Source organism: Talpa europaea (assembly GCF_964194135.1).
Source record: "Talpa europaea genome assembly, chromosome: 12".
NCBI lineage: Eukaryota > Metazoa > Chordata > Mammalia > Eulipotyphla > Talpidae > Talpa > Talpa europaea.
Window position 1 is genome coordinate 7,965,963 of NC_140079.1, and position 24,688 is coordinate 7,990,650.

General features: G+C 57.1%; 1 protein-coding gene across 1 annotated transcript; it reads left to right on the forward strand.

Moving 5' to 3' along the window:
- Nucleotides 1-393: 393 nt before the first annotated feature.
- On the forward strand, nt 394-24,660 carry TMPRSS9 (transmembrane serine protease 9; the record flags this gene model as incomplete). Its single annotated transcript, XM_084248626.1, has 17 exons — nt 394-535; nt 4,047-4,174; nt 4,396-4,463; nt 4,567-4,756; nt 8,129-8,258; nt 9,661-9,832; nt 12,078-12,352; nt 14,781-14,917; nt 15,692-16,010; nt 17,899-18,070; nt 18,651-18,922; nt 19,458-19,594; nt 20,196-20,580; nt 22,717-22,891; nt 23,552-23,817; nt 23,933-24,069; nt 24,499-24,660. 17 exons carry the CDS (start codon nt 394-396, stop codon nt 24,658-24,660), a joined length of 3,267 nt encoding a protein of 1,088 aa, XP_084104752.1.
- Between the last annotated feature and the right edge of the window lie 28 nt (nt 24,661-24,688).

The window sequence follows — 24,688 nt, forward strand, 5'->3', positions numbered from 1 at the left end:
TGGAAGAAGGGCTGGAAAAGGCAGGAGATGGTCCTTCTGGAGCTTCTAGAAAGAACATGGTTCTCCATTTTAGACTCTGACCTCCAGAACTGTGAGATAATAAATCTGTGCTCCTTCAAGACCTTAGGTTTGCAGTAAACTGTCACAGCAGCCACAGGAAACTCATACGCATCCTTTCTAGCAGATGCCACTGACTGCAGGAAGGCTACGGGCACCAGCCCAGCCAGTAATCATCCGAATCCACTCTTAGTGACTGCATTAGGGTGCTGTTGATGGCTGTCACACCTGTACATATAAGACCCTTGTTTAGGAGAAGACATCTGCCCTCCACCTCTGACCTGGCTTCCTGCCCCTGCTTTGCTGGCATCTAGGGGCTGTCCTGAGGCTGGAGCCATGGCGCCCTCTGTTGGTGACTTACAGCTCGTGCCCAGCGCAGCAAAGGAAGCCTCCACGCAGGACGCCGTGTGCTCCCGAGCGGCCCTCTCTGCTCTGGTGGCTGCTGCCATGGTCATCACCACCCTCGGGCTCCTTGTGGGTAAGTGGCTTGCACAGGGGACTTGCACAGAGATTCAGAAGGGGCTCAGTGGGGTCCTAGGGACGGTCCAGAGCCACAGGGCTGAGTGTCCCAGTGTGGGGTTGAAGCTAGCTTGGCCCTTCAGGGATCTGCACAGACAAGTTGAGAAGACCAGGTGCCGGGCAGGGCCCCGCTTTGTTCCCGTGGGTGGTGGTGGGGGCACAGCTGTCGCGATCCTGCCATCGAGGTTCTGCATATTTCAGAGTACACAGGGCTTCTCTGAGACCTGAAGGGCTTCTCTAAGGCCGTTTTCTTGGCGGGGGTAAATTGAGACCTATAGGAACATTAAAATGAGCTTTTTTTTAATCTTGAAAAATTGAAAAGTACTAAAATGAACACCATTGCTTTCCCTACACCCACAGTCAACAATGGCTCACTTCCATATTTGCTTCCAGCATGTATTTATATTATTTAAGATACATTATACAAAATGATGACACATCTATACAATGTGGGGTTACAGTTATAAAAATAAGCAAAGGAAGCACTTTTTATATCTATAGAATGATCTACGGAGACTAGAGGAGGTGCAGGAGAGGGAAGAGGGAAAACACACTTGACTGTGTGCATAAATTCTTTTCCAGGACATTTCAGAACTTAGTCAGTTGGTGGCCTCCAGGGCAGGCCAATGCACGGTCAAGTAACAGGCGTGGGAAAGAGGCTTTCACCATCTTCACTTTGGTGGTTTTGATTTTGAACCACATGGATAAATCATATCTATTCAGACAGTGGCCCTTTTTTTAAAGTGTGAAACCAGCCATCACGGATGGCCGCAGCCCACGTCGCTCTTTCCCCGACATCTCTGCGGCGATGCCCTCTGGGTGTCTCCACGGTGTGTGTGACGCTGCTGTGTCTCCATAAACCACAGTCTTGTTTTTTTTTTTTTAAGATTGACTTATTTAGGGCCTCCCCGGTGGCGCAGCGGTTGAGCGCTGGGTTGCGAAGCTGCCCGCAGCCTCTGCAACGCCGGTTCGATCCCCAGCCACAGGGTGAGGGTCCCACATGGCGCGCAGACCTCTCCTGCCGCCGCTCTCCCCTCAGCAGTGTACTTTGTCAGTCTGCCTGCTCTGCTCTCCCTTCTGGCTCTGGTGAATTCTCTCACCCTCCTGCGCTTCTGACTGTACCCAGTGCTTGTATAAATAAATAGATAAATCTTTAAAAAAAGGAGAGAGAAAATATTATAAAAAAAATTGATTTATTTATACAAGAGCCGGGGTACAGGCCAGAGGTGTGGGAGGGTGAGAGGATTCACCAGAGCCAGAGTGGGTAACAGAACAGGCAGACTGACTGAAATACACTGCTGAGGGGAGCAGCGGGGAGACAGGAGAGGTCTGCCGTGCCCATGTGGGCATCTCTGCGGCCGGCTGGGATCGAACCTGTGCTGCAGAGGCTGCGGGCAGCTTCGCAGCCCAGCGCTCAACTGCCTGCACCACCAGGGAAGGCCCAAACCACAGTCCTGTTTTGCAAGGACCCTGTGTGATCGAGGACTCTCTATATCATTTGGAATTTGCCTTTCTCCTCCCACCATCTGTCCTCCAACTGTCGAGCGCAGCGACCGGCTCCGAAGGACACTGAGCCAGCCCTACCTGCCCGCCTCCGTATTAGGGTGTGTCCAGGTTTGCCCTGCCCAGCGCTGTCCAAGGGCAGGAAGGTAGTCTCCATCCCAGTGGCTATTTGGAATTAAAAAATTAAATCAGGGCCTCCCCGGTGGCACAGCTGTTAAAACTTTGGGTTGAGAAGCTGCCCGCATCCTCTGCAGCACCGGATCTATCCCCGGCTGTCCCCCGGCCACCGGAGGAGGGCCCCCCATGGCGCGCAAACCTCTCCTGCCGACCGCTGCTCCCCTCAGCAGTGTACTTCGGTCCTTCTGCCTGCTCTGCTCCCCGCTCTGACTCTGGTGAATTCTCTCACCCTCCCGCATTCTGACTGTACCCAGTGCTTGTATAAATAAATAAATAAATAAATCTTTTTTAAAAATTAAATTAAATTAAATCACATTAAAATTCAAGTCCTCTGTTCCCAATAGCCATGCTTCATGGGTAGCTGTTGGCTGGTGTACCCAGCACAGATCTAGAACATTCTATCCCCTGCATCCTCAAGCTCTGCTGGGCAGTGTTGCCCTGGAGCAGGGTTTATTCTGAGGTGATAAGTTTCCTACAGTTCTATTTGGGGTGTCCAAGATGTGGGGAAGTGCTTTCATGTGGCAAAATGACTTTTTATGTGGGCCCTGTTAATTAAATTAACACAAGTATTTGTGGAACATCAGTGCATCCCACAGCCCAGCATGTCTGACGGACGCCTCCTAGTGGCCATGGGCATCAAGTGCAGGAAAATTCGGGCTCTATGTGTGCATGTGTGCATGTGTATTCATCCCTGTGTGTGCCTGGGTACAGGTGTATGAGCCTGTGCCTGTGTGCGAATGTGTGTAGTATACGCACGTGTGCAAAGTACATGCATACATGCATGCACACATATCTCTGTGCCCATGTGTAAGTGCCTTGTGTGTCTGTGTGTGCACGTGTGTGAGCACGTGCGCACATGTGTGTCCTCGACCTAGGGGCAGGCGGGGGCAGAGTTTCACATCTGCATTTTGGAAGCAAGGATGCAGTTTGGAGACAACAGATAAATATGATTACTGGCAGGATGCCTGAAACCAAGAAAGGCATTAAGAAGCACTTAACAGGGCCTCCCCAGTGGCACAGCGAATTGAGCGCAGCGCTGTGTAGCTGTCCACACCGTCTGCAGTGCCGGTTTGATTCTCGGCTGGCCAGGGAGCTACCCACATGGCACAGCAGACCTCTCTTGCCTCACCTGCTGCTCCCCTCAGCAGTGTATTTCGTCAGTCTGCCTGTTCTGTTCCCTGCTCTGTCCCTGGTGAATCCTCTCACCCTCCCGTGCATCTGGCCTGTAGCCCGGTTCTTGTATAAATAAATAAATCTTAAAAAAAAAAAAAACAACATAGGGGGCCTCCCCTGGTGGCGCAGCGGTTGAGCACTGGGTTGCGAGGCTGCCCGCAGCCTCTGCAGCACCAGTTCGATCCCCGGCCACCGGCAAGGGTCCCACAGGAAAAAAAAAAAACACACACACGTAGGTTTTCGTGGAGGGCATGGTCCCGGGGCCTGCTGCTCCTGACGGCCATCACCCCTCCCGCCATATTTGGTGCCCACTTTTCAGGGAGGAGGTGGAGCTGTTGCTCACCAAAGTGGAGGAGTGGTCTCCTGAGGCCACGTCAACCATTTTGGGGCCACATGCTCCAGGTGAGATGAGGATGAGCAGTGGCTGGTCCTGCCCTCGGAAAAGGGGCCTTGGGGTGGGTGACCAGGAGGTGTGCAAATCAAATGGAGGCACTGTTCACCCCTCGGAGTCAGCCCACCCACCTGCATGTCAGCGTGACCGGGTCCCTGGATGGGGGGCAGGCGTTGAGCCCGCGCCCCAGGCCGGCTCTCTCACCAGGCCCTGGTCTCATCTGCAGCCTCCTTGTCTGCCCGGGGCGTGGACGTGGAGCACACGGCCGAGCTACAGGGGATCCGCTACGCCCACAGCTTGCAGCAGGAGGCCTCGGAGTATCACCGCACGCTGACGCCTGCCCTGGAAATGCTGGTGAGCGTGGCCTGCGTTGGGGGGTGAGAAGGGAGCTCCTAGGAGCAACAGGGACCAAGTGGGCCGCCAATGGCTTTGACCCAAAGGAGCCCCCATGCCCTGTGCAGAGCAGATGGGAGCAGGGTCTGCCTGGCAGGCCTGAGCCAGAGGGACTAACGGGCTGTGGGGACGGGTCCATCCTTGCTGCGCCTCAGCACTGGCTGGTGTGGCTTCCTTTGCAGTTTTTAAGCAGCTTTTGGAAGACAGAGTTGGAGGCCAGCTGCGTGAGCTGCACGGTGCTAAGCTACAGGTGAGTTGGGGGCGTCTTCGGGATGAAGGAACCTTGGCGGACACCACAAGAAGATTCCAGCAGAGAGGAGCCCTCCCTCTGCAAAGTTTCTCCCCCACTGCAGGGCGGGGAACGCCAGCGTCCTGGTGCACTTCCGGCTGCACTTTGTGTTTCCCGAGCCCTGGGGCCCGAGGCCGGGCCTGGAGGAGGAGGAGAGGCTGTTGCAGGAGGGGCTCCGCGCTCGGCTGCAGGGGCGAGGCCTGGCTCTGGCCGCCTACGGCACCATCCTGTCTGCGGAGCTCCAAGGTGAGCCGGTGACAGAGACTGAGGGCCTTGGGGAGGAGACGGAGGGCCGTGACGTGGGAGGGGAGTCGGGTGCACTCAAGTGGCATCCAACCTTAACTTCTCAGTGTCACCCCTTCTTATGCAGCCCCCTCAGCGCAGAGCTCGGGGGTCCAGGCCCCCCACTGTGAGGGCCGGGCTGTGGACACTGTCCTCCCCGCAGCCCTTTGGGTCTGTGGCCACTGCTCAGACCTGCTCGTGTGGACCGCAGAGCGAGTGGTGGCCGGTTGGGCCTGAGCCTGTGACCCGCCGACCCCTCGTGCAGACATGAGGAGACGCTAAGCTCACGCACGGCTTCTGAGGTGCGGCGTTGGGATCTGAGGCCAGACCGTGGTCAGACCCCACATCGGCGTCTCGCCCCCAAGCCAGCCCCGGTGCCCGCGCCGCCCGCGGCTCAGTGACCGGACTCGGGGCCCTGACGCGCCTCCTGGGCTGGTGGAAACGCGTCTTGTCTGCACCTTCCAGCAAGGTGGCCGCCGGCCCCAGGTGGCCATCGGACACTTGACATGTGGCCAAGGAGCAGAATTCCACTTGGGGTGACCCTGCTGACCGGAGCCAGACTTTCTGTGGGGGCGCCGCTTGGAAACGCAGAGTTTCAAAGCCCTTTCTGCGCCTCCAATGGGGTGTGTCTCTCCGTTTCCTCCCAGGCAGCCGGCAGGGGCAGTGGACAGAGAGAGACTCAAAATCAGGTATGGTTTGCTCTGTCCCCGAGCCCCCCCCCGCCCCGTGGCCAGCTTCTCCCGGTCGCCGTGAGGCTGGGGGCTTTCTGGGGGCGGCCTGACCGTCCTCAGAGGCGACCAGGCTGCTGAGCGGAACGCGCCGCCCGCCGAGGCTGGGTCCGTGGGCCAAGGGCTCGGAGAGGAGGCATTTAAAAAGCGAAAGGAAAGCAGAATTTTCAAACAGGAAAGAAAATAAACAACAAGGAAAATAAGCAAAAAATATGGTACTTGGAGTTATGTGTGACCAAGCGCCATTAAGAGAAAGTGTGGGTTGTTTTTGAAAAATGATAGAAATCTGCTATTAAAGAAATGACAGAAACCAAACCAAACAAAGGGTTTGGGGCGGGTGGGGTTGACAGGTTGGGGAGGTGGGGGGAGATCAGTGTTATCTGGAAGCGCCTGTGGGGGGGGCAGGAAGGTGGGAGAGGGGCTTGATGTGTCAGGGCGGAACAGGCAGGGAGGGAGCAGGCCCAGGACTGGCGGGTGTGAGTGATTCCAGAGGGCTCTGGGGTGGAAGGGGCTCCCTAGTTGCTTGACACCCACCTGGGCCTGGGGTGATAGAGATGTGGGGGGGGGATAGTAGCCCCAAGACCGAAGGGAGTGGGGTGGGCTCTGGTTACCCAGTGTGTGTTTGAAAGGTGCATTCCTGGGCCTCCATGGTGGCGCAGCGGGTTGAGCGCCATGCTAAGAAGCTGTCCGCAGCCTCTGCATCGCGGGTTCAATTCCCAGCAGACCAGGGAGAAACCCACATGGCGTGGCAGACCTCTCCTGTCTCTCCTGCTGCTCCCCTCAGCAGTGTATTTCATCAGTCTGTCTGTTCTGCTCCCCGTTCTGTCTCTGGTGAATCCTCTCACCCTCCCGTGCCTCTGACCTCTACCCCAGTTCTTGTATAAATAAATAAATCTTAAAAAAACAAACAGGTGCATTCCTGGTGAGATTTTCACCATCTGTGGGAACTGGCACCCTGGGGGAGTCATCCCTTTGGGGTCAGTGAGACCCCAGATGTCAAGTCATCAGGAAATGAAAAACACAGTTAATATGGGTGTGGAGGCTGGTCACGGGCCCTGGCCTGCCCAGGACTGTCCAGGTTTTAGCACTGCAAGTTCCACCCCAGGGAAACTGGGTGGTGGGTCCCCCCACACCTGTGACTTTGAGCATCAATGCACCCCTGGGATGTGAGCTCAGCTGACACTGTTCACCCTGCACGGAAGACAGGACATGGTACGAGGAAAGAACGTAAGATCGCCCACCGGTCATTTTTTATATTGACGGCACGTTAAATAAAAATATTTTAGGTCTCTTGGTTAAATAAAAAGATATTATTACAAATGAATTTCTGGATAAACAAAATGTGGCCCATCCAGACTATGGACTATTCTTCAGTCTTAAAGGGGAAGGGCTCTCTTACTCGTGCGAAAATGTAGATAATCCTGGAGGTTTGTCCTGGCGGACATGATGCTCAGCGAAACAAGCCAGACACAGGGACAAACGCTATGTGACCCACTCTCAGGAGGTCCCTAGAGGAGTCACATCATAGAATCAGGAGTAGATGGTGGTGCCAGGGGCTGAGGGAAGGGAGGGAGTTAGTGTTTAATGGGGGCAGAGTTTCAGTTGGGGAAGATGAGAAAGTTCTGGAGCTGGAGCACGGGGATGACCACACAGCAGTGTGAGTGCTTATTGCCACTGAACTGTGCACCTGAAAATGGTAAATTTTAGGGCCTTCCTGGTGGCACAGGGGTTAAAGTCTATCAAGCTATTGCCAGCCACTGCAGCACGAGTTCGATCCCCGGCCAGGGAGCTGACCCACATGGTGCTGCAGACCTCTCCTGTCTCCCCGCTGCTCCCCTCAGCAGTGTACTTTGGTCAATCTGACTGTTCTGCTCCCCATTCTGTCTCTGGTGAAACCTCTCGCCTGCACACCTTTGGTCTACACCCCAGTTCTTGTATGTATAAATAAATAAATCTTTTAAAAAATGGTGATTTTTATTTATGTGGATTTTTTCACACTTTAAAAAATCCAATCGCTCCAGTGTTTTTTTACTGTTTTTAAATGTGGATGCTAGAAATCTGGAGGTGCGGCCATGTGCTGCGTGAGAGCATGTGTGTCACTGATGGACTCGTCTGCAACAGTAGCCCCGCATTCCTGCTGTCCAGTGACACATTTACATGATGTTCACACACACACAGGGCAGGGGCCTGGCCTCAGTGCTCACAGACACTCTCACAGAAGTCTCTGCACTAACTCAGAGAAAAATAATCTCAGAAATAGTCAGAGAGGGCCTCCCTGGTGGCGCAAGGGGTTAAGCATTGCACTATGAAGCAATCCGCAGCCTCTGCAGCATGAGTTCAATCCCCTGCCAGGGAGCTACCCACATGGTGCAGCAGACCTCTCCTGTCTCCCCGCTGCTCCCCTCAGCAGTGTTTTAGTAGATCTGCCTGTTCTGCTCCCCACTCTGTCTCTGGTGAATCCTCTCACACCCTGCATCTCTGGCCTGTACCCCAGCTCTTGTATGCGTAAATAAATAAATAGAGATAAGGGAGCAGACCGACCCTAGCTGTTTCTACACTCTGGGGGCTCTGAAAAGAGAGGGGGGGTCTCCCTGTGGGTGTGGGGTCCCGATTCAGTTCTCTCTGTCCTCAGGTCACTGTCCGGAGAACGCCTTCTTGTGCCAAGACAGCCAGTGTGTGACCAAGGTGAACCCGGAGTGTGACGACAGAGTGGACTGCGCTGACGGCTCTGATGAGGCCCACTGTGGTCAGTCCCTGTCTGGCCCGCCGTGGGCCACATCCCCTCTCAGGGTGCTCTGCTCTCAGGCCGCCCCAGATGTGGCAGTCACGCATGGCACTCCTAGGACTGCGCAGAAAAGGGAGGGGCTCCCTTAATATGGGGAGAAACATGACCAGTTGCACTGGGGGCATGGAGTCGAGCACCTATGAGTGAGCAGAGGAAAGGATCAGGCTGGAAAGACAGATGCTGGGCACACTGTGGGTATTCCAAATGCCAGCACCTGGCGCTCTGTTCCCCACACAGTGGGAACCACCAAATCTGCGCAGGGGAATCTCACAGTTAAAATGCTAGAAGGGGAGTCCACATTTTCCCAGCAATGCTACCCTAGGCAATACGGCAAGAAGAGAAGCTTGAGTATTGGGAAGAAAATTCTATTTGCAGTTGACCTAACATGAATCCACAAATCAGCTAAGAAGCTCTTAGAAAAAATAGACAGTTAAACAGTAAAGTCAGGATAAGATAAAAAGCAAGACATAGAAAGCTATTGTTTCGCTTTAACCAAGTCATAACAAGTTAGACAAATAAGGGAAAATCCCACACTGGGTCTACAACGAATGGGTGTCATGTGTATATGACCTGTAAAGTTAATTCCATATAATTATCAAACTTTCCTGAAGGACATAAAAGGAGTCAACACATACAGACTATTTCCAGCCAGGGAAATGCACCCAAGCCTCGGGTCCAGGGCACCCACGGGGGCTGGTCACAGCTCCGTGGCTCATCCTGGTATATGAGTTTCCTGCCCCTCAGACGGGGCAGCAGACCCAGCAGAAGTCTATCCTCTCGCAAGCCCAGAGGCAGAAAGTCCAAGATCGGGGGGATATGGCAGGACGGGTTCTTTCTGAGGCTCTGGGGGCAAATCTGTTCTGCGCTTCTGGGGTCACTGGCAATCCTGGCTCCCCTTTGGCTCCTAAAAGCATCAGCCTGGCCGCTGCCTGCATGTTCTCGCGATTTTCTCTCTGTGTGCACGTCTGTGTCCAAGTTTCCCTTTTTTGTAAGGACGGCACTCACTCCTTGGACTTAGGGCGCACCCTCATGGCCTCGTCTTAATCTGATCATCCGCAAAGACCCTATTTCCAAATAAGCTCATTCGCAGAGAACTGGGGGAACTGAGGACTTCTGCACCTTTGGGGGAGACACAAAAGGCGTGGATGAAAACATGGATGTTTTATTCCAAGGTCTTAGCGGTTTCTTGCCAGGAGCTGGCCGGGACCTGGCCTGAGAAGTGCAGAACTCAAACAGCGGGGGCGGCTGGGCAGCCCTTCAATGCGTGGCCAAGTGCCTGGTGCTTGCAGACATGCCAGGCAGCCGGGAGCGCAGGCCGAGGCCCTGCCTTCCTGGGGGCCTGGCGGTGATCTCTGTCTTTCAGACTGTGGCCTGCAGCCTGGCTGGAGGACAGCCAGCAGGATCGTGGGCGGCGTGGAGGCGTCTCCGGGGGAGTTCCCTTGGCAAGTCAGCCTCCGGGAGAACGACGAGCACTTCTGTGGGGCCGCCATCGTGGGCAAGAGGTGGCTGGTCTCTGCCGCCCACTGCTTCAATGAGTGAGCCACGGCCCCGCAGGCTCGGGGGCTGCCCCGGCCTCCACCGCCGCCCACCTCCCTCTCCTCTGTGGCGTCCACAGAGCCCCTTGGAACTTGTTTTTTTTCTTTTCTTTTCTTTCTTTTTGTTTGTGGTTCAATCTGAACACATTCTTTTTCTCATTTCCTTTTTAATGATTGTGGCAAAGTACGTATTATATAAATTTATCCTTCCAACTGTGAACATTCAGTGGCATTCAGCACACTCACACTGTTCTGCAACCATCCCCACCTCCCTCTCCAGAACTTTCTTATCTTCCCAAACAGAAACCTGTCCCTGTCACACATTAACACCCCCTCCCTGCCCCGCCCCTGCCACCACCTTCCTCCTGTCTCTCTGGAGGTGACTCCTCGGGGCCTCCTGTGGTGGCTCACACGGTGTACGGCCTGTGTCTGGCTTGTTTCCCTGAAAGTCACGTCCTCCAGGTCCATCCCCGTTGTAACCTGTTTAGGCGGAAGAATATTCCAGCGTGTGGGTGGGCCACGTCTTGCCTGTGTGTTCATCCTTCCACCGATCCTTGGTTGTTCCCGCCTTCTGGCTGCTGTGATCATGGACGTTCAAGTATCTGTCTGAGTGCCTCTTTTCAATGTCCTTGTGTCTAAGCCCAGAAGCGGAATTGCTCAATCACACGGTACTTCTATGATTAAACTTTTAGAGGAGCCACAGGACTGTCTGCCAGCTGCTGCGCTCGTTCCTATTCCCACCAGCAGCGTATGTGGGCTCTGTTTCTCCACAGCCTCGCCACCACTTGTTACTGGCTGGCTTTTGATTCTAGCCAGCTTGGTGGGTGCCAAGCAGGATCTCACTGTGGTTTTCATTTGTATTTTCTTGGTGGCTTGAATGTCTTTTCCTGTCCTTATATATATCCTCTTTGGAGAAATCTGTTCAAGTTCTTAGCTCATCCCTGAATCAGGGTTTTTTGCAGTGGTTGGGGGTGGCCAGAATCTTTAACTAACACAATGACTGCCTGGAATGGAGCTGGCCAAAAGGTGGGGGAAAGGTTCTAGAACACTCTGTCTGTGCCAGGCATTGCTATTTAATCATTTCCCTCTAAGAGACCTGGGCGAAAGGTCGGGGCGGCAGGAAACATGTCATCTCCAGGGAGACCACTTCCCTGCCCCAAAAGTGACAGCCCGGGGGACAGAGAGCCCATAAACAATGACTAACTAGGGCAATAAGAGCTGTTGTTATAATTTTAAGTTTTATTTCTCCCAATATTTTATTAAATATGAAAATATTATGTTTAAAATATTAATTCAATATTAATAGTAAATATGGGGATATTTAATATTAAGATGAAAAATAGTGCAGTGAATACTGCGTTCTTCTCTCTGATTGCAACAGGTGTTCATACCTTGCTGTATTCCTTCCTCTCTCTGGTCTTCATACATGGGCATCTGTATTGCACCTCTGCACACATAGGTTGTATTATTACTTTGCCAAACCATTTGAAATTAAGTAGCAAACACCACAAAGCATCCCCTGTAGGTCTCCTGCAGGCATCTACATAAAAAAAGAGTCTCCCACTCCCATACCATCACTATCACACCCCAGAACATCTGCAACAATGGCTCGTGGTGTCCAGTCACACTGGGGTGCGTTTGGGGGGTAATGCAAGTCACCACCAAAAACAGTCATCTCACACATAATATTTTCATGCCATATAAAAAAATAAAAATTAATGCAAAACAATGCATGATACACATGCAATCAAAAAACAAAAATGGGCCTCGCTGGTGGCACAGGGCTTAAGGTCTCAGCTAACAAGCTAAGTCCAGCCACTGCAGCAGTGGGCAGGCCGTGACCAGTGTGTCCACCCTGCACAGTGTCTCATCCGGCCGGACCCCCTCCCCAGCCCCTGGCAGAGCCAGCGGGGCTGGGGTGCTTCTGTGTGAGCACCCCAGTTCTCTACACATCTCTACACATCATCTGTTCACCACGGATGGTTTGCATTCCCCCACCTGTCTCACGACCTGGCATGAAAAGGTTTTTCACATCCGTCGCTGTTGCCCCCCCCCCTTCGCTTCCTGCCCCCGCCTCGCCCTGGTCCCGCAGAGCCCGCGTTTGCCCAAAATGTTGATGATTGTGCGCATTTTGGGGGTGGAGGCATCGTTTTGATTTTTGACACCGTTGCACTGGGAGTGCGGACGCCTGGACGTGGGGCGCCCCTTGGTGTTCCCGTCTCACCCGCCCCGCCCCGCCCCGCAGGTTCCCAGCCCCCGCCGAGTGGGTGGCCTACGCGGGCACCACGCGCCTGAGCGGCGGCGAGGCGGGCACCGTGCGGGCGCGCGTGGCGCGCATCATCCCGCACCCCGCCTACAACGCGGACACCGCGGACTTCGACGTGGCGCTGCTGCAGCTGCGCACCCCGCTGCCCTTCGGCCGGCGCGTGCAGCCCGTGTGCCTGCCCGCCGCCTCGCACGTCTTCCCCGCCGGGCGCAAGTGCCTCATCTCGGGCTGGGGCTACCTCAAGGAGGACTTCCGTGAGTGCCCCCGCGCCCCGCGGGCCCCGAGTCCAGCCCGGGGGAGGCCGCGCGCCCCTCAGCCACGCGCGCCCAGAGCAGGGCCCGAGGGCCGCCGCCCGCCCCGGGCCAGAGGCAAAGCCGTGCCCAGCTCGGGCCTGTGCGCGGCTCCTTTGTGTTTCTTTGTTTTGCATTTTTGCGGGAGATTTGGCTGTGAGGCGTGACCCCCGAGCTGAAGTACTGGCCCGTGTCCCCAGGCCCAGGAAATCATGTGTCACAAGAAAACAACAGTTGGGCCTCCCCGGTGGCCAGCGGGTTGAGCGCCGCGCTGTGAAGCTGTCCGCAGCCTCTGCAGTGCCGGCTCGATTCCCCGCTGGCCAGGGAGATACCCACATGGCGCGGCAGACCTCTCCTGTCTCCCCCGCTGCTCCCGGCAGCAGTGTCTTCAGTCAGGCTGCCTGTTCTGCTCCCCGCCCTGTCGCTGGTGGATCCGCTCACCCTCCTGCGCCTCTGTACCCCAGTTCTTGTATAAATAAATCTTTTTTATTTATTTTTTTTTAAAATGGAAATTCTTAAATTTTTTTTATATATATTTTTAAGATTAATTTTTATTTATTTATTTATTTATACAAGCACTGGGTACAGTCAGAAGTGCGGGAGGGTGAGAGAATTCACCAGAGCCAGAGCGGGGAGCAGAGCAGGCAGAAGGACCGAAGTACACTGCTGAGGGGAGCAGCGGGCGGCAGGAGAGGTCTGCATGGGACCCTCCTCCGGTGGCCTGGGGAGCAGCCGGGGATCGAACCAGCGCCGCAGAGGCTGCGGGCAGCTTCTCAACCCAGCGCTCAACCGCTGCGCCAGCGGGGAGGCCCAAAATAAATCTTTTTTAAAAAGAAAAGAAAACAGCCGTTAAGGTGCTGCTGGCGGTGAGCTCCACGGTCTTGAGTCAGGGATGGATATTAAATAAGGTGGGGCCTGTTGTTGTTTTTAGGGTTAGGGTTAGGTTAAGGGGGTTTTGTTCCTTTCATATTCTTACATTGCTGTCCATTTTGGGGCAGTAATTGGGTTCTCCTCTCAGGTGCGGTCCCCATAGCGATCCCACCACCACTAGCACCAAGACCCGTCGGCACAGTCCCCCTCCCCCATGCTCGCCCCTCCCCTGCTGGGTGCCTGGGATCTGTGGTCAGCTGGCCACTTTCTCTTTCCCCAGACCCTTCGTGCAGTTTCCCTAGATAAAGACTTCCCTGTAGGGCCTCCCTGGTGGCCTAGGGGTTAGTCTCAGCGCTGTCCCCCCTACAGCCTGAGTTTGATCCCCAGCCAGGGAGCTACCCACATGGCGCAGCAGACCTCTGCCTCGCCCTCTGCTCCCCTCACCAGTGGATTTCAGTCAGTCTGCCTGTTCTGCTCCCCACTCTGTCTCTGGTGAATCCTCTCACCCGTCCACATCTCTGGCCTACACCCCAGTTCTCTACACAAAAATAAATAAAATTAAAAAAAAATGTATTTCCCTTTAAACAGAAACCCACAAAAAACAATTGATATTGATAAATCAACAAAAATGTTGTGACCAGAGGCTCACAGGGACCTCAGTGTTTATTTTAGGGCATCAAAAAGAAAAGTGTTACCTCCAATCCCCCTGCCTTGGGCCTCCTTGCCCCTCTCCCCGCTCCCCTTCAGCCTCAGAGGCCTGAGGATGTCCGTTGATGTCCAACTGGAGTCCACCACTTTTTTTTAAAGATTTATTTATTTATTTATTTATACAAGCACTGGGTACAGTCAGAAGCGCGGGAGGGTGAGAGAATTCACCAGAACCAGAGCGGGGAGCAGAACAGGCAGAAGGACCAAAGCACACTGCTGAGGGGAGCAGCGGGCGGCAGGAGAGGTCTGCGCACCATGTGGGACCCTCGCCCAGTGGCCGGGGATCGAACCAGCACTGCAGAGGCTGCGGGCAGCTTCGCAGCCCAGCACTCAACCGCTGCGCCAACAGGGAGGCCCTGGAGTCCACCACTTTTTGAAAGTGCTTTATGCTGTCGTATTGTATGTTGCATGAATGTCCAGTGTTTGTCGTTCTGACTTGCTCTGCCACATGATTTTTTAAAATTCCCTCCATTTTGTTGAAAATGGCTGCATCCCGTCCTTTTCTCGTAACTGCGAGACACCCCATGATCTGTCCATGCGGGATCCTCTTAATCCTTTGTCCATGGAGATTTAGGGTGCTTCCCTGTCCTGGGAGGGAGGAACCAATCTCGGGGTGTTACTCTGATGCTTCCCAGCTGTCTGGGCGAGGGAGGTTATCAGTGGACATTCACGCTTTGCTGCTTTCTAACATGGGGCTGCTTTTGGTCGGGGAAACTGAGGCTCAAAGAGCGGTTGTTCTTCAGCCTCCCAGCTCGGGGCAGCTGCCCTGGACCCTGGAATGCTCACCACACCTGCCTCTCCCTATCCTGGACAGTGGTCAAGCCGGAGATGCTGCAGAAAGCCACCGTGGAGCTGCTGGACCAGGCCCTGTGCGCCAGCCTATATGGCCACTCGCTCACGGACAGGATGGTGTGTGCCGGCTACCTGCACGGGAAGGTGGATTCCTGCCAGGTGAGCCGAGGCACCGCAGGCCCAAGGACAAGCCAAGAGGCCCCAGACAACACCCCACCCATGGCCAGCAGGAAAGGGCCATACATTCCTGTCTGCGGGGCCACTCTCCCTGGAAGGGGAGTCCTCTCGTTCTCTGCTTGACCACCAAGACTTCCCGGCTGGGGTTTTAACAGCGACTGGCTTCCCTTTTTCTTAGTTTTTACCCTGACTCTTATTGCTAAAGTCTGGTGGGTGGGGAAAGGTGGAGTGTACTCAGGTCACCACGTCAAACCAGAACCCAGAGAAAATGTTGGGAGACAAGAGAGCGCTTGTGTTTCAATGTGTCAGTCAAGGTGAGCTGGACGTGGGCAGACGGGATGCATGAGGGCGGCCCAGGCATTCGGAAAACGCTGCGGCTGCCTGTGTGCTGTGTGGAGGCTCCAGCCCAGCAGCCATACTGTCAACCTAAGCAAGCGGTGACATTATTAAAGATCTACTGGGATAAGGATGGGGGAGGATGTTGATTATTTGGGTTGGATTTTAAAACTGCCAGTGGTGGAAACGCAAGAGACCTTAGAGACGGTATAGTCCAAACGTCCTATTTTATTTTTACGGAAGACGGGACTGAGGTTCTGATATATGAATTATTAACTTACATTTGATCTGTCAGCTCATGGGAAAGAGGTCTCAGGAGTCCCTATCCAGGGCTTCTTCCTTGATCTTGTAGTTCTGGGTTTTGGACTGGCTGTGGCTCGGGGGCCCGACCCCACCTGAGGATGTGCCTTTGTCTCCTAGGGTGACTCTGGAGGCCCCCTGGTCTGTGAGGAGCCCTCCGGAAGGTTCTTCTTGGCTGGCATTGTGAGCTGGGGAATTGGTTGTGCAGAAGCCTGGCGTCCGGGGGTCTATGCCCGAGTGACCAGGCTACGTGACTGGATCCTGGAGGCAATCACCATGGCAAGCAAGCCTCTGGCTCCCACTGTGGCTCCTGCCCCCACCACTTCAAGCAATACCTGGCCCACCAGCCGTGAAAGCGGGGTGGTCGACACCCCCACCAAACCCACACTGGCCCCCAGCACTGCACCTCTTGACTCAGTTACCACGTCTAAGCCACAAGGTATTTTGGGGGGAGACAGGCAGAAGTAGGTGTCCACTCCTTGCAGGTTCAGATCAGCTGGTACTGACTTTCTGAAGCAATCCTTAGGAAAGAGACAGGTGATTGATTAGTGATGTCTGTTATGAGCAAAGGTTAAGGCAGATGTGCAGCATGGCAAAGTCAGTGAGACCCAGAGGTTGTATGTAGTCTATCCTGAAGGCACAAGAAGCAGCTAGTGATGATGGTTGTAGGTGCAGGGTGGGAGAGAGACTAATTTTGAATTATCACAAATGAGTGTTCTTCCAGACCTGCCACCCACATAAAGCATTTAGGTGTACATTTTCATATTAATCTGTCCTCCAAAATTTTCCTAGACATGCTTGCTTGCTCCAAGCTCTCCCAATTGAAGAGGAAAATCTTCTTATCTGGCTTTTTACTTTTATTTCCTTTTCAATGGTGGTGACAAACATTCAGAATTATCTCTCTGCTTCTAAGTTTTTTTAGTTGCTTCTCTTGAGTTTTCCCGGTCTACAAGGTCACAAAGATTTACTCCTATTTTTCTTCTAAGACTTCTAGGATGCTAGCTCTTATGTCAAGTTCTCTGATCCTTTTGTGGATGGTGCAAGTGTACTGCTTCTTGCAAAGACAGAATAACTCTGAGTCTGCTTGAGCAGCTTTGTCAGCCACAGTTCAGAAGGGACCATAACTCGGTGCCCAGGACTCTGATTCTGCGTGCAGTCCTTGCTGCGGCCTCCCTGGCACAGTCTAGCATCTGTAAATCTGGTTGTACTAGCTTTGGGATTTTTTCCCTTAGGCCTTCTGCTACAGATGGAAAAAAGAACAGATCCCCAGTGCTGAAATGACTTCCAAGGGCAAGCTAGAGGTAGAAGTTAGTTTCCTGTCAGGCCTTTTCTAAATTTCTAGAAACGAGAAAAATTGAGAGTTCCTTACATTTTTTAAAGTTGATTTTTTTTTAATAGAGGCATGTTTTATTTATTTATTTATTTGTTTGCTTTGTTTATACAAGCACTGGGTACAGTCAGAAGCATGGGAGGGTGAGAGAATTCACCAGAGCCAGAGCGGGGAGCAGAGCAGGCAGAAGGATCGAAGTACAATGCTGAGGGGAGCAGTGGGCGGCAGGAGAGGTCTGCGCGCCATGTGGGACCCTCCTCCGGTGGCCGGGGAGCAGCCGGGGATCAAACCGGCACTGCAGAGTCCGCGGGCAGCTTCGCAACCCAGCGCTCAACCGCTGCGCCACGGGGGAGGCCCTCCTTACATTTTTTAAAGATCCATTTATAATCCCATCATCCTGATTCTTAGTGCTACAGCTTGTCCATGTTTTCTTGCAAATCCGTCTACAAGTATATTAAGAGAACAAATATCAGCCCAAACTAAGAGAGCAGGTTGGGGCTGAGGGGGTCCGGACACTATGCTTTTGTCTTCTCCCTTTTTTTTTTAAGATTTTTTTATTTATTCATGTATACAAGAACCGGGGTACAGGCCAGATGCGTGGGAGGGTGAGAGGACTCACCAGAGACAGAGTGGGGAGCAGAACAGGCAGACTGACTGAAATACACTGCTGAGGGGAGCAGCAGGCACGAGAGGAGAGGTCTGCCGCACCATGTGGGAGTCTCCCTGGCCGGCCGGGATTGAACCCACGCTGCAGAGGCTGCGGACAGCTTCACAGCGCTGCGCTCAACCTGCTGCGCCACCAGGGAGACCCTTGTCTTCTCTCTTTTATCCCCCACCTGCTGTACTACATCCTTAGTTAGGAGGCCTTAGGACACCCTTCGGGGTGTCCATTTCTTCATTGTATAGTGAGGATGATGGTGCCCCGGCCCAGCTGGAGCAGGAGGCCGCACTCTGGTGCCCCAAGGCTCAGCTGCCTTCCTCTCCTGTCCCCTCCCAGAATGCGGGGCCAGACCGGCCATGGAGAAGCCCCCCAGGATTGTAGGAGGGCTTGGAGCCGCCTCTGGGGATGTGCCCTGGCAGGTCAGCCTGAAGGAAGGTTCCCGACACTTCTGTGGAGCCACCGTGGTGGGCGACCGCTGGCTGCTGTCTGCAGCACACTGCTTCAACCAGTAAGACCTCTTCAGCTCCGGCGGGGGGTGCTCAGCTCCCCCAGTGTCTCCAGCAACCCCATCAAACCCCCAACATTCAGGAGCCTCCTGCTGCCCAGGTGTGTGGTGTGGCCGGCAGAGGCAGCCCCTCCTCAGAGGCTCAGGCCCAGGTGTCTGGATGCTCAATTTAAACAAGAAAGGAGGAGCAGGAGGGAGAGTAGGGGGCCTGGGGTGTCGTCTTCAGGGCCTGGACCTGGTGTCAGCTTCTGGGAGAAGGGTGTGGAGCTGGACTTTGGAGGACAGAGGGGGACAAATGGGGGTTGAGGGGCAGGACTTCCCTTCACTCCTGAGCCAGCAGCATTGACTTTAATAGCCATAGAGCTCCAGGGGCTTCTCACGCTGCCCCCAAAGGGCAAAGGTCCTCCCTGCCTTGCCAACAACCCTCCCAGCCTAGGGCCCATGTGGGGGAGCAGCTTTGTGGCCCCTTTTCATGCCCCTCCCCAGAACTGAGGGTCTGAAAAATGACCCAAGCCCCAGCAGCGGTGCCTGACTCCCCGGGGAGGGTGTGCTGGCGGGTGTCTGAGCGCCCCCTTGTTGGCAGCACAAAGGTGGAGCAGGTGCGGGCCCACCTGGGCACAGCATCCCTCTCGGGCATCGGGGGGAGTCCGGTGAAGATGGGGCTCAAGAGAGTGCTGCTGCACCCCCAGTACAACCCAGCCATCCTGGACTTTGATGTGGCCGTGCTGGAGCTGGCGGGGCCCCTGGTCTTCAACAAGCACGTCCAGCCAGTCTGCCTCCCCCTGGCCATCCAGAAGTTCCCCGTGGGCCGGAAGTGCATGATCTCGGGATGGGGTAACACGCAGGAGGGAAACGGTGAGCTCTGGGCCGGGGCAGGGGTATGCAGGCCCCACAGGGACCCCCTGCAAAGGGACCCCTTGTCTCTGCTCCCGTCATCTGCCAACTGCTCAGCTCCCCTCCCCTCCAGGGGTGGAAGGCTCTGTCCCGAGCTCCAGGGCGGCTGCTCCTTGTGAACGAGGTGGTGCTGGCACACGGCCAGGCCGTGGCTTCACAGACCGCGGGTGGGTGGCTGCCTTCCTGCTGCCAACGCAGGCCCCAGTGCTGCCCACAGAGGCTACTGGCCCTTTATATAAACTTTGAAGACCCTCGTGGTACACCCTCAGAACCCCCTAAGAGTTCATGCTTCCTTGCAGACCTCCCTGCAGCCACCCGAGGTGCTGGGGAGCCTGCAGTGGGGGGTTCCTGACCCCAGTCTGACTCCAGGAGGCACTGCCTTCTCCCCAGTCCCAAGCTTCAGTTTCTTGGCCAGTGGGGAGGGTTCCCCCCAGGGGTGGGTCAGAGCTGGACTGGGTCGCGCCGTGAGCACCCTCTAAGCAATGTTTCCTGGCAGCCACCAAGCCTGACATTCTGCAGAGAGCGTCCGTGGGCATCATCGACCAGAAGGCCTGCAGCTCCCTGTACAACTTCTCCCTCACTGACAGGATGCTGTGTGCCGGCTTCCTGGAGGGCAGAGTGGACTCCTGCCAGGTGAGGTGCCACCGCCCTCCCCTACTGCCCCCGCTCCGCTCGCGCTTAACCTGTAGCAAGAGCAGTTGGAACAGTGTTCGTGCCCCAGACTCCGGGCGAGGGTCACAGGCCTGTCCGGGCTCAAAAGCAGAGACGGGCGCCCCCCCCCCGCCCCCCACTGCCGGGAGGGCTGCCGCGGTCTCCATGCCCAGGGTCTGTGCGGGGTGGGGAGACTGTCCTCTCTGTGCCCAGAAAATCCAGCCTTGCCCCACGGCCTGGGCCTCGTGGCCCCGTCCCGGTGGCTGAAGGAAGGCGGCGCGCGGCTGCCAAGGCTGCGGGGACGTGCAGGAGACGCCAGCGTCGGTCGCTTAATGCTTAGTCCTAGGTGGGGGAATGTCCGTGGGAGGTGTGGTCCTTCAGCTTTTCTGCACGTTTTAAACATGTGCAGAACGAAAGCAAGAGCCGCGAGGTCCGCAGGGAACCGGGCGGGGTCACGCCGGCCCGTCTAGGTGTGGCCTGAAGCCACGTCCCTGGCGCTTCTCCTGCGAGTGCTGGTGTGAGGGGGCAGTGCCCGCGGGCGCGGGCTCAAGGATGGCCCGCCAGCGCCCTTTCCTCTTTGCAGGGTGACTCGGGGGGGCCCCTGGCCTGCGAGGAGACGCCCGGCGTGTTTTACCTGGCGGGGATCGTGAGCTGGGGCGTCGGCTGTGCTCAGGCCAGAAAACCCGGCGTGTACGCCAGGATCACCAGGATGAAGGGCTGGATCCTGGACGCCATGTCGCCCCGGCCCCTGCCCACACCGCCCCCCTCCCCCACGAGCCTGCCCACCGCCGCCAGCCGTAGCCCCCGGACCCCGGCGGGGCTCACCACCCGCAGACCCGCCCCGCGGCTCACCAGCAAGGCCACCAGCCGGCCTGCCAACGGGACAGCCACGGCCTCGAGCACCGCCACCCGGCGACAGACGCCACTGCCCCACGCCCCAGAGACCCCCGCGGGCGCCCGGCTGCCAGGTACCAGGGTGGCCCGCGTGGGTGGCTGCGCCTGGGTCATCCCAGCCACCGGCGGCGCAAGCACCAGACGGTTCTCCCCGGCTCCGGGGACTGGGGGTTGGAGGCTGTACAGGCAGGAGGACGCGGGGCAGGTTCTCTAGGACCCGAGCAGAGGGTGGAGGAGGAGAGCCCCGGAGCCCTCGGGGGCTTTTCAGGCTTTTATTGGGATTTTACTGGGCGCGGGCAGGCAGGGGCGCCGGGGGGCCGGGCGGTGAGTCTTCACCCTTTCTGGGCTCGCCAGCGTTCTCTGGTGCTCGCCACCTCTCTTGCGCTCTTGTTCTCTGCTTCCGCTCTGCTGGCGCCCCCGCGACGCCGCCCTCAGAAGCCCGGTCTCTCCGCCCAGGCGCACCCACCGCCGCTCGCCCACCACTCCAGGGGCCGCCCTCAGGACCGCAGGGGTCCAGCATCCATCCTGACGGCGGGAGGGCAGAAAAGCCTGATACTTTCTTACCTGGCCCTACAGAGGCCCGGGTGCAGGCAGGGTTGTCTCCTGAGGCCTCTCCTGGGTGTGCGGGGCACCGTCTCCCTGCGCGTGACGGCGGCCACGCTGGACTGGAGTTCACCCCGCTGGGCTCGTTTGGCTTAATTACCTCTTTAAAGCCTCCTCAGTCGTGTCCCAGGGTCTGGGCTTAGGATTTCGACTTATGAATGTGGGGAACAGGGACAGCCCCGATTCTGTCCTGACAGCCAGGGGTGCCTGCGGGGCAGAGCCGCATCCCAGACTCCCCGGGGCGGGGTGGCCGGGCAGGCCCTTCACAAAGGCCTCCTCCAGGCTGCCATCTGAGCTCCAGGGCGCAGCAGGGGCCAGACACTTAAAACAGTCACACAGCACCACAGCAGGAGAAGTCGAAGCAGGGAAAGCTGGGGCGCAGGGGCGCTGGGTCCCTCGGGCCCCATGACGGGAGCCGAGGGCCCGGGTTCGGGGCAGGGGCTGAGCAAGAACAATTCGGCAGGGCAGCCCCATGTCGCTGCAAGGACAGGGACACGGTCTAAGAAGTGAGCGCGGGGCATGTGGTCGTCTTGGGAACATCGGGGAACGACGCACCCAGGATGGCACAGCCAGCCCGCCCGGCCTGCGCGCAGAGGCCCGTCCCGTCCCGCGCGTCAGCGACCCCCGCTCGCACCCGCCAGAGCCGCCGACGAAGCGGTGCCTTTCAGACCTTTCCACTCGAGTATAAAGCATTCATCTTTATTAAATCTGAATCAGAACTGGATTAAATCTGAATCAGAACTGGATTAAATGGCCGTATTTGTAGGTCAAAGGTGACATCCCATCAAATGCAGCCAACTCCACAGGACTCGAGCCGAGAAATCAGCCAGCAGGTGCCACCCCTGCGCCCGGAGCAGAGGCCGAGCGCAGAGGCCGTGGGCAGAGGCTGTGGGCTGCGGCTCGCGTGGGAGGCGCTTGCTGGGCTGCGTCTCAGGGAGCTCCTCCCCAGCTTAGTCTCCGGGGGTGGAAAGACCCGTGAGCAGGGGCCAGTGCAGGGAAGGTGCTTGCGCCACGCACGCAGGGTCTTTTGGAGAAGGGAGGTGGGTGGGGAGGCTGGTTGGCACCTGGCAGGTGAGGAGCTGAGCCCCTTGGTTCCCTCCAGCCTTGGACTAGCGGGGCTTCCCCAAAACTGAAGGGGCGGGAAGGCAGCTGGGTCTGTGGAAATGACCAGTGGGTACCCAAGTGCCCCCAGGGGTGGCAACGGCGGTCCATCACCACAGGGCTGCTCTTCTACAGCTGTCCTGAGGGGGCTCTGGAAGGTAGGGGTGGGGTTTGGGGAATCACAGCCCAGAGGAGGTATCATAGAAAGGACCCTGGGTGTGACAGGGATCTAAAGAGCTCCAGAGAAGGCACCCCGAAAGAGAGCAGGAGCTGGTGAGACTGACCCACAGAGGTTCTAGAGAACAAACCTAAATGTATTTCAGATGTTATCTGAGGAAAGCCCAGAAGCTCATGTTGTGGCCCAGGCACTAGTCCCAGCTTCCCCACCCCACCTGAGCTCCTCCCGCCGGGCATTCCCAGCAGGGCTTGCAAGGGCACAGGCTGGCTGGGCTGCGTGGAGGCCTGTCCCGTCCTCCTGCTGACGTGAAGCCGGGCTTCCCCCTCAGACTGCGGCCTGGCACCAGCTGCGGCAGGGCTGACCAGGATCGTGGGCGGCAGTGCTGCGGGCCAAGGGGAGTGGCCGTGGCAGGTGAGCCTGTGGTTGCGACGCCGGGAGCATCGCTGCGGGGCCGTGCTGGTGGCCGAGAGGTGGCTGCTGTCTGCGGCGCACTGCTTCGACGTGTGAGTCCCACCCATCCCAAATGCCGTCTCCCTGCCGGTGGATGTGGGTCATGGGGACCCACCTGCGGCCCCTCTCCTGAACCTGAGCACACAGCACTGGGGACTGCGGTCAGCCTGGCAGACCCCACCAACCCCAGGATCTAGCCTCTCCCAGGCCTAGCCTGCAGGCAACATTGAAGTGTCTGGGTAACTGGGGTCCCTCCGGCCTGGGTCCACCCCCATAGGAACTGGCACCAGTCCTAAAGGCCGTCCAGTAGGGAGTGCTGCCCCTCCCCCAGGGCCAGGCCCTCTCCTGGCTGGATGCTCAGCAGGTGGAAGAGGCAAGGGCTCTGACATCCAAGACTGTCCCGAGTGTACACTATGTGCCTGGAGGCGTCTAGGTCAAAGGGCAGGCAGGGCAGGGCCTCTCAAGGCCCCCAGGATCTTAATATTAGGCGCAGATGCATTAGTGCTGCCACCCTCTGCCTGGGAGGGAGGGCTCAGCTTCTCTTACAGATGAGCAACCCAGGCCAGAGAGGCCAAGCACCGGGTCCAGGTCCATCTGCCCCTGGGGGCACGTGTGAAGCCCCTGCCTTGTGGGGCCCAGGGGAGCCCCTGGAGGGCGGGTAGGGTGGGTAGTGCGGGGATCCAGGCCGAAGCCTGTCCCCACACGTCTCACAGCTATGGGGACCCCAAGCAGTGGGTGGCTTTCCTGGGCACGCCGTTCCTAAGCGGCACAGACGGGCAGCTGGAGCGCGTGGCGGGCATCTACAAGCACCCCTTCTACAACCTCTACACGCTGGACTACGATGTGGCGCTGCTAGAGCTGGCGGGGCCGGTGCGCCGCAGCAGCCTGGTGCGGCCCATCTGCCTGCCAGAACCGGCACCTCGGCCCCCCGACGGCACACGCTGCGTCATCACAGGCTGGGGCTCGGTGAGAGAGGGAGGTAGGTGCAGCAGGGCCGGGGCACCCTGGGGCGGGGACCCAGGGGCATGAGGAAGGGCCTCCAGGAGAGGTGGGGAGTTCATCCAGGGGGTTCTGCTTGCCCGTCTCCTCCGCAGGCTCAATGGCGCGGCAGCTGCAGAAGGCCGCCGTGCGCCTCCTCAGCGAGCAGACCTGCCGTCGCTTCTACCCGGTGCAGATCAGCAGCCGCATGCTGTGTGCAGGCTTCCCGCTCGGCGGCGTGGACAGCTGCTCGGTGAGACCCTACCCTGCCCTTCCAAGGCCGGGGTCTGGAGGCGCACTTGGCAAATGAAGTGGGTTTGATCAGGCCACCCTGGGAGGGCGAGGTTCCCTGCTCCAAAGCCCTCAGCTGGGCCCTATCCTCGGTGCCAGCTTCTCCAGGTGAATCAAGCAGCTCACCGTTTAAGCCTTGGAGGAAAATTCACTGTACAGATAACCATTTATTGGGCACCCACCCTGGGTTCCCCCCGGTGCAGTCTCTTCTGGCCTCTCGAGGGGATACGACACAGCGAGCAGCGGCTGCAGCGAGCCCTGTTTGGTCAGGGGCCCGCTGGCTGGCGTCCATGTCTGCCAGCCTGGGGAACCCCGGGCAACACTCCCTGGTCCCAGACTGCTGTGGGGGAGTCGCTGGCCTACTCTAAGAGCCTTTCCTCTCTCCTCTCAGGGTGATGCCGGGGGGCCCCTGGCCTGTAGGGAGCCTTCTGGCCGGTGGGTGCTAACCGGGGTCACCAGCTGGGGTTATGGCTGCGGCCGGCCTCATTTCCCTGGTGTCTATACCCGGGTGGCTGCTGTGCGGGGCTGGATTGGGCAGAACATCCAGGAATGACCACCACGTGGCCGCCCAGACTCAGGAC